Raw genomic sequence first — 14,858 nt, 5'->3', positions numbered from 1 at the left:
TTATTCTTTAGGATTCCAATAGGGGGAGGTGGTATCCAACTATTGGGAGAAGGATAACAGAAAAGGCTTTTGGAGGGTACAGAGGATTTTCTTTGTGGTCTAGAGAAAATTTTGCACAATAACACTTGTGTATTGCGTATTGTCAATGTCTATATCTCCCAAAGGGGTCATAGGGAAGTATTTATATAGAGAAGGGTCAAACCCTTTTTCTAATCCTTTTTCTATTTTTCTTTTCCACAATTAATTAATTAATTAGTCCAATTAATTAAATAACATTTATTTAATTAATTAGTACAATAATTAAATAACACTTATTTAATTAATTAGTACAATTAAATAACACTTATTTAATTTAATCTGCACATTAATAACTATTTATAAATTAAATTAAATTTAATGTATATATATTTAATTATCATAAACATAGTATGTATATGTGTAATACCTCTCTATTAATTAATTCCTTGTGAATCTAATTCATTTGAATTAATTAATTGAATCTTATTCAAATATTACTCTCTAATTTAATTTGATTTATAGATCATATCCACAATCAATTATATATTAATCACATTAATATATGATTTCCTCAAATTAATTTGAACAATTCAAATCATCCCTCTTAAATATCCTCTAGTGAACTAACAAGAGGACCTAATGGACTTGTTCAAGTTCCAAAGACATCATAGAGAACACTCATTTACTTACCCTTAAGGTGGAAATGAGTGAATTTCATCTTGTATTATTATGTTTCAAGCTTCTTACTCGGTCTCTGCCTTAGGTAGATTCTTATGATCACAGATTAGAGCATGAGCAAGACATTCTTTGAGAGTTCTTCATTCTCACAACCCTTTCTAAGTGACGACCGGAGCTTCGCCGGAGATAGAGCTCGAGAGAGACTACTCCACCACCCATCCATGGCACCACCGGTAGCCTTGACGTACTTCCGATGAAAGCAAGCAAGAAATTGCTTACATCTAGCCATCCACCTCTCTTCTTATCTTTGTATTGTATTACATTTTGGCTTAAGACATTAATACATTTTGTAATCAATATATCTCTTTAGTTCCTTCAACACCATCTTCATCATCTTCTTCTACTTTATCATCTTTTACTTCTATCACAATTAGTTAAGTGTTGATTGCAAGAGTTATCGCATACTCAATCATGCGGTATAGAGATATAATGCATGTAGCAAACCACTGAGAGGTGCGTGTTGCACGAGTATAGTGAACCAATCCTCTTTGCTTCCATCGCAATGCTTGTCTATGAGCTGAGTGGATATAACCAACTGCTGGAGAGGGTAAGTGGTGAAGCTCGCTAAACAAAGTAAGCAGTGTTTCTAGAGATAGGAATAATCTTATGCTCAACGCAACCATGCGTTATAGAGATATAAGTATGTGGCTGACCACTTAAGAGGTGTGCGATGCATTAGTGTGGCGAGCTGAGATTACCCTTGCGACCAAGCTTAATGATGCGGTGATATCCCCGCCATAATTCTATTTCTCCATGCATCTTATTACACGTTAATAGTTGCCGCATCTCTACCAATTCTCATAGTTAAACTTCCATTGCTCAATTTGTTTAGTAGGAGTAGGAGTAGCGCATAATCCATTAACTTCTTTCTTTTTATTTTTATTCATCACCTCAAACGCATTACTTCACAAACATCATTTAGTTACAAGTCCCTATGTTTGACCTCGGATGATCTCGAGAAACTTGCATTCTCGTCATACTTGGTGAGAGAGCAAGAAAATTTGTGATAGAAATGCATGGTCATTGCATACAAGATTACCGCATATTGCATATTCTTCAGTTTAATGCATGACCATCAACGCATATCAAAAGAGTACATTTTCCTCTCACCAGTAACCTCGTACAAGGAGAAGGTAAAAACAAATAAAAGTTACATACTGAAGTGCAATCTACCAAATTTCGTCACGCATTCTAGGTATCAATTCTTACATTTTCTTTACCATAAATGTGTAATGAAATTTCATTACTTTCTTATAAATTAAAATGGTCTTATAGGTTTGGGCATATGAGATTATATCCACTATTGCTGGGAGAGTTGCAGTTCAACTTATAGATAATGTTGTACCTCGATTTCTAAGGTGGTCATGCTCTCATTCATTGTCCAATAGACGAACACCCAGTGTATATGAAGCTTTAGGAGGAAGATATGATGTTGTCAGTGTGAAGGAGCTCAGAAGAAGAACCTGTAGACATTGACCATGAGAAGATATCTGGCAGACATGAACCTCATGAGGGGGACCATATGCCTTTCCAATTTGAGCATGCGTCTTGCCACGAAGCGAAATTTGAGATGCGTGAGTCAAATCGTTGTGTACCAAAGCCCAATGTCAACTCAAATAGGATGAGCATTCCGAGTAGAGACTACTTGCAAATCTTAGACAAGCGGGTCTTGACCGTGGAGACTACATTGGGGGAGGTGAAGTTTGATTTGGTAGAGGTGAAGTCTGATTTTGGGGAGGTGAAGGTACAACTGTGAGCAATCATTGAGATATTGAAAACATTATGTTCGGTATGTATATTTCACAATTTATGGATGAGTGGGTGTGTTTCGTGCGTTACGTACTAATGATATGGTGTAATTATGTAGAACAGTGCAGAAGACGAGTCACGTGGCCATGATGGTGAGGACGAGCAACATGATCATGATAGTGTGGATGAAGAACATGTCGAGAGGAATCCTAATTCTTATTGACCCTAACACTAATCTCACTCTTCCGAGCACTACTCCTATCGACCCTATCTCTGATCCCAGCCTCTCGAGCACCACTTCTATCAACCCTATCTCTTATCCCACTCTCTCGAGCACCACTCCTATCGACCCTATCTCCGATCCCAGCCTCTCCAGCGCCACTGTCATTGTGCTTGTAACCACCACTGACGCCACACTCACCACCACCACTGCCATCGAACCACCTATGCCAGATCCATCCTCTACAAATGATGATATCCATCTACGCTCGATCCCGCCTCCAAAAAAGAAGTTAAAGATCAAGGTGGAGAAAAAACCCGAAAAGGTCACTAAGGCTCCAAGACGTACGGGTAGGAAAAGGAAAGAGGTTAAGCTTTATACCCCTTTAATTGAAGTGAAAAGACCAAAGTTGAAGAAGAAGTACTACGATCTAGGTGCTTGTCCTCCTAATATGGTTGATAGGGCTAGTTATGATCCAGCCCATCCAATCCAGAGGAAATGTTCAATGCCTTCCTACAATGGCTGAAGAACGATGATGTAGAGCCTCACGTACCTGGCATGGAGGCTTTGTTTAGGACGGGTAGAAGCACAAAAGAATTTTTTCGTGAGTTGATGAAGGATAATGAATGGATCAAATGTGATGTATGGACTAATTTTGTTATACAAGTTTTATATCATTACATGTACTCTGTTTTGGTTAGTAACATGTTAGACTTTCATTTGTAGGTGCTTAAGAGCATATTTATGTTTTTTAGGAGAAAGTTGCTTACTCAGCCTGCGATATGCATCCATAAGTTTATGAATTTCCCACCAGGATTATTGGTATGTATATGCTTTTTCAATTAATTAATTCATTCATTCATTTTGTATACTTAGTTCATTAACAATTAATTCATCCTTTGCCAATAGCACCATTTGATCTTTTTGGCACCCGAAAGCTTGTTTAGAGCCATATACAATAGGATCGAGGAAGAAGTCGCGACTCTATGGGCGAAATAAGATAGTGTAACTAACCTTCTACTTGGTTTGGAGTCGAATCACCAACCAGGATGGGCTGACATAGATTAGATATATAGTGTAATCAACCTACATGAACATTGGATCCTGATTGTGATTGGATACTACACGTGAACAAAGGACAGATATTGTTATACAATTTCATGCCATCATGCATCTCGATGAATGATATTGCACTAATGTTGATGCCTTTGACACATACATTGTCGTTATCGGCTCACTTTTGCATACTTTATTAGAAGAAACCAAACTTATATCATGACCCATGGCAAGTTTATCATGCAGAAACAGGAGATATACAAGGTCATAATACATTAAATTGTGGTATTTTCTATTTAAAATATTTTGAGCATATGGTTACCGGATCTCCAACAAAAGGGGTGTTGGTTCAAGAGAAGATGGCAGATTTTAGATTCTAATATGCTTGTGAGCTATGGGCTGATACATTCATTTACTAGATTGTATTTTTCAAGTTGTATACTTATTTGTTCAAATTGTGAATGTAAAAAATAGTACAAATTGTGAATGTAAAAATAGTACAACTTGTGAATGTAAAAATTAGTACAACTTATGAATGTTAACAAACTTGGTTGTCTATATTCACGAGTGGCTCATTACAAGTCTGTTTATTGTGGCCGACACCACCATATCGTTTGCATTTTCTCGGGGGTCGATGTTTAGGGGTGTACATAGTCCAGGTTGGGCCGGGTTGGAAAATTTTTGTGGACCAACCCAAAAATTCGGGTTGGCTAATAATGAACCTTATTAGTTCTTTTTTGGAGGGTCAACCCAACCCGACCTAACCCAACCCAAAATTTTCGGGTTGGGCCAGGTTGGGTCACCGGTTCTGTTTTTTTTTTTTTTTTTTTTTTGACCAAGTAATATTTGGCAATATATATATTAAAAACCAATATTCTTCATAAAATCTTTATATATATATATATATATATATTCGAGTCGGGTCGGGTCGGGTTGGGTCGACCCGACCCTGAAATGGGGTAATCCGAGACCCAACCCGAATTTAATATTTTTTAACATTTTTAACCCAACCCAGCCCAAAATAAAATCTAACCCAACCCAACCCTTGCGGTTTGGGTTAGGTAGTCTAGGTTGGTCGGGTTACCGGGTTTTTTGAACACCCCTATCGATGTTCTCCAACGGACGAGATCCTCTGTACCTGCCTTCATCCTACTCGAACGACCCTTTTTGGTTGAAGGATCATAACTTCAGCTTACTCTAGCGGTTTCTTCCATTCCATCACATGGCCAAGTGGAGATATCAATTATGTGTATGCAAGGACAAGCAACTCCACAGAATAAAACCTACTACATAGGGTGAATAGGTTGATGTTCCACTCTCTAGCTACGACCCGATCCTGAAATGGGGTAACTCGAGACTCAACCCGAATTTAATATTTTTTAACATTTTTAACACAACCCAACCCAAAATAAAATCTAACCCAACCCAACCCTTGCGGTTTGGGTTGGATGGTCCGGGTTGGTCGGATTACCGGGTTTTTCGAACACCCCTATCAATGTTTTCCAACGGATGAGATCCTCTGTACCTGCTTTCATCCTACTCGAACAACCCTTTTTGGTTGAAGGATCATAACTTCAGCATACTCTGGTGGTTTCTTCCATTTCATCACATGGCCAAGTGGAGATATCAATTCTGTGTATGCAAGGACAAGTGACTCCACAGAATAAAACTTACTACATAGGGTGAATAGGTTGATGTTCCACTCTCTAGCTATAACAATAACATGTGAACACGAAATCTCCTAACACTGAAGTTGTCTGCAACTATGATCAAGTGTGTTAAGCCTAACAATACCGTCTAACCCACCTCTTTCAAATGGAACCTGTAACAATCGATTGGGTTGACTCAATATCTTCTGGCATTCTCACATTCCAATGATATAATTTCCTTCGCATATTTTGAATGTGTTGATGTGCCAACTGACCAAATATTATGCCGCTTATAGAACCATTGCTGTATCAAACACCTTATGTATTCTAGTAGTGTTGTATTGGTAGTTTCCTCGCTTCTTTCGTCACTGAATTGAAACACTCGGCACTATTGTTCGTCATGTTATCATATCGATTTGCATATTGATAACATTGTACCCACCACTCGACACCCGCATCCTCTAAATACCTTCTAAAGCTACCGTTCTTGAACTTCAATATTTGGTCCCAATATATTTTGAAAGCGAACTCCTAATATGCTTTTGCTGCATTATCAAACAATTTGCCCACCACCTCATCCTTGAAGTTTTATTGATATTCCTCTTTAAGTGGAATGTACAAAGTCCATGAAATGTTGTTAGGAATACACATCAACTGCATTGGTGATAGTCTGGTGTCAATCTGAAACAAATACAAGATTAGAGCATTCTCCAATTGTAGCTTTCAAATTTGTCATAAACCACTTCCATGATCGGTTAATCTCATTGTCAACGATAGCATATGCCGAAGGGTACACCTGGTTATTACCATTCATTGCAACACCAACCAACATTGTGTCTTTGTACTTACCCTTCAAATGAGTGCCATCAACAACGATCACCAAATGACAACTTTTAAACCCTCTTAAGCAAGGACCTAGTGCCATGAACATATATTTGAAATATTGAGATTCTTCAAGTTCGATCTCAAAAATGGTCCCCAGATTTTCAATCTTTAAAGATTCACCATAAGCATGCAATAGGGCGTAAGATTCCTCGGGGGTACCCCTTACAAAAGTGAAAGCAATTTTTCTTGCACACCATGTCTTGTCGTAACTTATGTTCACACCATATTCCAGACGCATATCCTCAATGATATGGCGTGGGGTTTCAACACGACCAATACCAAACTTATCTTGATTAATTGGCCAATTACAAACGTGCTAGCTTGCCTATGGTCATGATTAAGGACTTGAATTGAGCATGTGTGAGCAGTATATTTGTTGATCTGGAAAATGTCACAAGCATCCATTCTAACTGCACATACTCCCCACTTACATGTCTCGTGGATACATCGGACACTATATAGTTTTTTGTTTGATTTCCTAAGTCGCAACTTGAAATTATTCTTTATGACCAATTTTGAAAACCTCATTTCCACATAGTTTTTGTAAAAGAAAATTTGGCCTTCCTCAATATCCAATCCAGATGAAGAATGTGGTTGCATGAGCAGGTCTCCATTTCTCACAGTACTCACAGATGGTCGAACTTCAGGAGGACAACTCTCTTCTACTGCCTCAATCCTCCGATGCACATTACCAATAAAATGACCAAAGTCATTATGGAGAATTAGGGTCGAAGTAAGGACAGAACCACCCCTTTCAGTAGTCAGAGTCTCATTCACAACGTTCTCATTCACAACATACTCATTCATGATATTCTCATTCACAACATTCTCATACAGCCATACTTCTGGCCATGAGTATACAAATCCCATGGATTTATGTTGTCGTCTCCCATCAACACCACCAATGGAAAAGTATCTGATTCATTATTAATATCACTCACATGCATTGGTTCACATTTTGCCTCTATGTCATCAAATTCTGTCACTTGATGAATTTTCTCAACACTTATGAATATCGGTGATCTGTTAAGATCCAACTTCAAAGGCAGATATTTAATATCGTGGTCATTCATAAAAAATACAGGAGAACATTCACAATCCAATCTATATTTCACCCTCATTATCAAGTTGAACTCTGAAAAATTAATTTCCATAAGGTCAAATGATCGATCTCTCAATTCACTATACTTCAATGTCACTGGCACTAGGATACCCTTTAAACATCTTCCACTAGCATTATTCCTTTTCATCCCATGACCCTTCATATCGAACGAACAACTGCTTCTCTTCCATCCTTCGATACACAAACGAGTAAATTTAAAATTTTAGATTCTGTAAAACTCTCGTTAACAATTCTCGTTTCTTCCTCTCATTAACAATCACTCTCATTCATTTTTCTCCTTCAATAGATTGTACACGATATTTCCTTCCTCATATTGGACTAGCCTCACTCTTGTTTCTTCCTCTCGCCTATCTATAGTAGCATAATACCAACTCACAAACAAACTATTCCTGTCACGACTCGTACGATTTAAGTAAATGAGAAAAACGCAGTCATGTTTATACTTACTTGGAATGTGAAATTTCTGGTATGTGTTAATTCAACAGCGATTAGAACGTTATAAATTTATGGGTATTTGGGAAACTTTGCAGCTAAATGTTATGAATTTTTTTAGAGATAGCGTTTTATGAGAATGATTGATACTCGATTTGGTCAAAATATTTTGTTATCTTAGTGGGACTTAGCGTGCACAACACTTTTCATTATATTGATTAGAAAGAATTGTGAGTTTTTCGAAGTATTCGAAAATTCGTACAACAGCTATCAATTACATGTAAACTGGTGGAAAATTAACCACAATAATGAGAGGAATGAGTGTGAAACGAGATGAACAAGCGGGAAACTGGGATGCGCACGCATCTCCGAACGCTTTGCCGAACGCTTTGAGGACTAAACTGACATTTTACACGTGACTGACATCATCAGAAGGCCCAAGCCAAATTTCGAGTGTTTTTGAAAGATGGGCCAAATTTCGAGTGGACCTCAAAATTTGACCTATCCATACGAAATTCCCAATATTTGTTGAGTGATTATGTTGTACAAAAGTCACTATAATCGTGCATCTATTACAGCTAAGTTATCTTTCTTGGAAATCATGTCCTCCAGACGTAAGTAATTTACACCTAATTGGGTTTTACCAATCTCTGATGTTATGATTGTTTCTTCTTTCTGCATTTTTTGATAACTACCTTGTAAAATCTTATAACATAAGTAGAGATAAACCTCGTCATTTTTCACCCACCATGAAATTTGAATCCATCGCTTCAAACTCTCGGGATGTTATATTTTAGTCTACTGGTATGATCATAAAGAGAGGGCACAACCCAAATACAGGAGCTTTATTGCTAGATTTTGTTCAGTTGAAGTTCAAAAACAGACAACTACCAGAAAGACTAATGTAGTTGCAATTGAGGGAACAGTTGAGAGGGTGGAAGAAAAGGATTCAGAGCTCAAAACAATCTGAACAGAATCAAGGGTACGAAAAATCACAAGGTTGAAGAAGCTGTCTGTTGAAGAGCTTCTTGAACTGCCTTGAGAAGTGATGGCATCAGTCTCTGATTCGTAACGATGATACCCTTGTACAGATCCAGATATCTTCCTCTTGAGAAATCCAGTGCATTCCCAGCTGCATCCGTAACTACTCCACCAGCTTCTGTAGAATTTTCAACGAAAACAAAATGTCATAACAAAGCAAAACGCCATCTGCATATAATGGAATAATAGAAAGTATCGAGAGACAAATTAATTCAATTATGTTTTCCCTCAGTTTCATGTTAACAGTAATGATTCAATAACTCTAAAATTTTGACTTCACCTGTAACAACAATGCATCCAGCAGCATGGTCCCAAATCTTTTCACGATAGCCTTTGTGAGGAAAACGAAGGTATATGGCTCCATCTCCTCGGGAAAGGGCGCCATATTTTGCTTGACTGTCAATTCTAACGGGTGGTGCTTTAACACCAAGTTTCTGTTTTGTAACTAATCATCTCAGCAAATGACAGAATAAATCTTTCAAGGAATAAAACACAACCGGTAGAGATCAAATGTGGACCAAGAATGGCGTACTTGTGCAATGGAGCTAGTAAGGTCATGCAGAGAGTGAGCAGTTTCATATGATTCAAAGAAAGATGCTTCTTCAGGATTTTCAGTAGCACTGACACTCACCTAAAGTGGAACAAAATGCCTCATCTCATTTCAATTTTCTTTTTCCAACTAAGAAAGAAAAATAAAAATACTCCTGAAGAGTAATTCATTGGAGTACGAACCTTTGTTAATGTAGAACCAGTTAGTGACTGCATATACGTTCCTGCACCAACTGTAGAAAAGAAAAGGCAGCCAACATCTCCAACAAGAGAATGTTGATTGTTGCTCCTAATTGGTTCCAAGGGAAGATTTGGACAGGCTAGGATACCCAATACTACTTTCCCATCATCAAGCAATGCCAATGCAATAGCATATTGGTCCCCTCTTAGAAATCTAAGACACAGAGACACATGCACATGATATAGACATATAAACCCATCAATATGAACTCATTAGTAAACATTTAAAAAACAGGGTTAACTGGATGAAATCAACTCCGCCTCATTTATTCAACACCCAAAAAAGACTAATCATCCTATAAAAGTTAATCACGTGTAAAGAGACTTTCTCAAAGGAGTAGATCTTAAAACCCCTTCTTTAAATCAAAAAGCTACCAGATTCTTTGAAGTTACATGATTATGTATGACATTTGCAATCATCAATTACGGGTGCAAAATAATAGAGAGAGAATTCTGATTGGCTAACTTACCCCTTTGTCCCATCTATGGGATCCAAAACCCAATGTTGACCAGTAGGGCCTCCTTCAGATTTCCCATTGTCAATAGCCCTAAGCACATCATCTGCCGTTAAGGTGGAAGCACCATATGATCCCTCACTGGAAAGTATTTCGTTTACAAGTTCTGTAACGCGATGTAGTGTTTCCTGGCCACTCTCTTTTCGGAGATCTCCTGAATCCTAGAGACCCCAGACTTCAAAATTATTTAGCTTAAATAAGTCGAAGAAAATAGAATCTACATACAATATTATACAAACTACATATGAACCTCCTCAGCTACCAATGAAAAAGGTTCAGAAGGGAGTTCCCTTTCCAATACAAAACTAACCAGCGCCTGTGAACCTGGAAACATAGGAGCAACAAAAATCCAGTCAACTTCTGTCCTAGTAAATTAACTCTTTAAGCGGCAATGAGGCACTAACGGAATTTATTTTTAATCTAGATGCCAGTACAAGAATTCGGAAGGGATTTCCCAGTCTTAATAAAAGGAATAAGGATCGATCGTAAGAAGTGAAGAAGCCGAAGACAAAATCATAATAATAATGATGTATAACTTACTATTTATACGTTCAAACTTCAAAATTTTCATTACTTTAATGATTTTCTCAATATTTCATAATTTGAGAACCTGACATTTCCTTCTATGTTGACATTTATCTCCTTAGTTAACACAATTTACATTCCATGGAAACTCAGACTGTAATAGTAGTTTCCTTGAAGATATTTGAAACCACTCATTATCAGATACATGTAGGAGCTATGAAAATTACAAACGAACGTGAGATTATGGTAAGTGGATCAAAATAAATGCCACAGCCACTGATCAAGCAATGCGGTATCTAGATATAATAAAACTCAAGCTAGAGAAACAAATGGAATTCCACTTGGAAGTCAAAAGAACATCCTAAGATTTTGGAATACCAAATATTGTAGACTCAGGTTGGTCTGGTGGGTTGATTCTCTATGGTATTAGTCAAGAATCAAGATACATAGATTTCCCTGGACAACCATAATCGTATTTTTAAACAAAAAAAGAGTTGGAAACAAGATATATTCCCATATTGTTTATTATAAGTATTACCATGATCTAACGACCAGACTAGCTGACTGAAAGGCTTGGAATAGATAACAACAAAATACGCAAACTGAGTGACAGAAGCTTTACGAACCGTAATCGGCTACAGTCACTGGGCTTCTATCTGATTTCGATTGAACATCAGATTGCAACAACCCCTTCTGCACTTTCTGCGACCAGAAACAGCAGATTAAAAAATCAGCTTAAGAAGAGATGCATAGTTAATTACAGAAATCTCCAAGAGCGCAAGATTGAAAGAAAATTTCCAATGATAGGAATTGTAAATAACAAAACCAGAGAAAGAAGGATATGGAAATGTATGACGAATTGAGAACTTGGGTTTAGGTCAAAAAAGGATTACATGAGCAGGGTTCGAATCAAAATATTGAATTGAATTCAGCATTGAAGGCACCCGTTTACAGAATTGTACAAATTTCATAGAAAATAAGAAAAGTATTAGAAAAGAGAGGATTACCTGGCAGAGGCGAGCGGCGAGAGAGGCCGCTTTCTTCGCAGCCGCGAGCTCCTTCTCATAAGACATTGAACAAACCGCTAACGCAACTGGAGAGTATGAGGGAACGGAGAAGGACCTTCTGGTGGTGAAAAACAGAAAGGTTGAAGGTTTTGAAGTTATGGAGGTCTGAACTTTGGGTACAGTTCTCAACAAATTTATAGCCATCTCCTTCTCTCTCTCCCTTCACCCCTTCCTTTGGTCATTTTAAAAGATTTGGAATTTGGAAATGCATATTGTCCTTCTCATGTTTATCATTTTGTTGATTCCTTCGCGATTGGCCCCTTTTTTCCTTCTCCCTAACAATTATAGGAGACTTGTTGATGGAGAGCTTCTAGTATCTGGTTAAATAGGTTAAGTTTAGCTTAGGCAATTGCACTTGATGAAAGTATATTTCAAGTTCTTGAAGTTGATATTTATGGATCGAAATAGATTCCCTTTATCATTTAAAATCTTTTGTTAGGCTAAGGTTGATTTGTCAATGAGGTTTAACCTTTTATTTATGAGTATATTGTAGCTTCTTAGTCAATCACATGTAACCCAGTCGATCATCATTTAGCTTCCCATATATGAAGGTGTCGATTTTTGACAAATTGACTTGAACACTATTCCAGTCGTGCTCAAATAAGTTTACAATATATCATTATTTAATGGGTAGGTTAAAAATTAGAATTTCCAAACCTTATAAAAAGTTACTAATATATCAATAATACGAAGGTTAATCTTAACTTGTAGAGAGATTCGAATTATGGTCCTCATGATAAACAAGATTCTTGTATACTAGTTACTTGCTTTGACTATTAAACATGAAATCTAATTTTATATTTACTAGGTAAATTAATTTATAAAAAAAACAAACTTTTGAAGAAAATTGAACAAACACAACTACTATCGTACAAAATAAAGTATTTGGTTATTAACACACACGACTACTATTGTACAATTTTGATAAAATATGCAAATCTTAAAATCTCTTGGTGTTTTATTTATTATCTTTCTTCTTATTATAGTTCATATATATTAATTAAAGTGTGTAATTTTATTTATTTATTTATTTTAGATAAACAAATATGAAAGGGGAGTAAGAGTGTATTGAAGAAGGGAAGGGAGAAAAAGATGGAAAATAGAGAGGTAAGACGGTATTAATTGTTTTTGTTCATATAAACTTTTTTTTGTTTTAAATTTAAGGTATTTTTGAAACTTATGAAAGTTCATGAGTATTTTTTTTTGTGACAAAACTTTCACAGTTTCCATCCAAATCTAATGATAAGAATATTTTTTAACTCATTTTAAAAGTTGAAGGGTATTTTAAAACTTTTAAAACTTCATAGACATTTTTATATAAAGTGTAAAGTTTATGGGCATTTTTTACAATTTACCTTAAATCTAATAAAATTGTTAATCATCAAAACTACGTTATATTTTTTTTACCAAAATGTAAGAAATTTGGGTCTCGTCCAAGAAATTTGGGTTTCATCCTTGTATGAACTTTTTAAAAAAAATGGTAAAGAAATAAATTAGAGGAATTTGAATACATAGGCACGATTTAAGTTTCGTTTGGAAAAATTTTAAAATCGAAAAATAATAACATGTTTGGTAAATCACGTGTGGGATATTTTTCAAATTCCTATTTTGTCTCTAATGGGGTCGTTCATTTTGTGGTTTGTGTTCATATAAATACACGGTAATTGTTGGGGTTGAAGTAAGGATGTAGTTATGGATACAATGTAATTATTTAGTTATCAGATTTAAACGTACTAATTCAATAAAAAAAACTAAATAAATGAAACCCTAGATTGTAAAACCATGAGTTATTAGATTTCTATTTAAACAAATAATTCTTCTTGATTTTTCTCCCCAAATATCTTATTGAAATAATTCTTCTTGATTTTTCTCCCCAAATATCTTATTGGTATCTATCTTTTCATATTTGATTTTATCTAACTACTTTTCTATTTCTTTGATTATTTGTTACAATAATCAATTTTATCTAAATCCTTTTTTCATTTGTTTATACATATCTGTTTCATCTTTTTTCTATTCATCCGTTACCTTCTTATCACATTTTATTCTTTTTTTTCATTTGTTTATTCATATGGTTATTAGATTCAATTTTTTTCCTATTTTTTTTTTTATAATTTTTAGTGTATATTTTTATTTCATTTTATCTCATATTATATTATATATTATTATACAATTATTAAGGTTCTGAAAACATTTTTGGTTATTTTACATTTCATTCTCTAAAAATCATGTGTTTGTTATTGATGCATAAGTAAGATTGAATTTATACATTTGTTTTTTCCTTCTTAGTTTCAATTTTTTTTCATCCTCGTCTTTTGATTTTACCAAATGATTCTATCCATCGATCAATCGATTTTCCTCCTTTCGTTTCATTTGTTCTTATATGACGATTCAATCTTCTTTTGTTTCATTATTATAATCAAATTTCTTTTTTTTCTGGCCAAAGGAGATGAAATCTTGTTCATAGAGAGAATTAGAATTAGACACTACAACAAATCGAAATTCTGAATCGGAGTTATGATTTTTGTGTGGTGGTTGACTACTCTCTAATTTACCTATGAATCTTGCAAATACATTGTATATAATAATAATTCAGCATAAACAGAACTTTCTCTTCAACCTTTTGAGCACATTATTACCAATTTTGGTTTGTCTAACTATTTTTCATTAGTTTAAACATGTTGTTAACTTTAAAATGCAATATAAAGTTAAACTTATTTCTAGTTTGTCCTCGGTGCACTTTGAAAATTAATGAATATACATTTACAAATACAATTAATTATAGCATAAAGTTGAGATTAACTGATCTACATTTAAATTAGTTGTAATATGAAGTTATGCGATCTTAACCTTTATTTTTCGTGTTTCTTTATTTAAATTAGAGATTCTTCCTGATTTTTCTTCAACAATATCTATTTGAATCTATTTTTGTTATCAGATCTTGTTTTATCTTTTTTTTTAATTATTTGTTTATATATTTTGTTATCACATTCAATTTTTGTGTGTATATTATTACTATTTATATAGTTTATACTTTTTAAAATGTAATCT

General features: G+C 35.2%; 1 protein-coding gene across 2 annotated transcripts; it reads right to left on the bottom strand.

Annotated features, from left to right (window-relative positions):
- Nucleotides 1-8,677: 8,677 nt before the first annotated feature.
- On the bottom strand, nt 8,678-12,255 carry LOC120072626 (3'(2'),5'-bisphosphate nucleotidase 1-like). 2 transcript variants are annotated; one of them, XM_039025045.2, is made up of 8 exons: nt 11,748-12,255; nt 11,367-11,442; nt 10,466-10,539; nt 10,171-10,376; nt 9,644-9,854; nt 9,444-9,542; nt 9,192-9,356; nt 8,678-9,029 (listed from the first exon to the last, which is right to left on the bottom strand). In XM_039025045.2, exons 1-8 carry the CDS (start codon nt 11,949-11,951, stop codon nt 9,015-9,017), a joined length of 1,050 nt encoding a protein of 349 aa, XP_038880973.1. In that variant the 5' UTR covers nt 11,952-12,255; the 3' UTR covers nt 8,678-9,014. The 2 variants fall into 2 exon arrangements, with proteins under 2 accessions (XP_038880973.1, XP_038880972.1); XM_039025044.2 differs by having other exon boundaries at nt 9,192-9,345.
- Nucleotides 12,256-14,858: the final 2,603 nt, after the last annotated feature.

Source organism: Benincasa hispida, chromosome 3 (genome assembly GCF_027475165.1).
Source record: "Benincasa hispida cultivar pf3 chromosome 3, pf3_genome.v1.1, whole genome shotgun sequence".
Taxonomy (NCBI): domain Eukaryota; kingdom Viridiplantae; phylum Streptophyta; class Magnoliopsida; order Cucurbitales; family Cucurbitaceae; genus Benincasa; species Benincasa hispida.
This window is presented reverse-complemented; position numbering and strand designations above follow the sequence as displayed.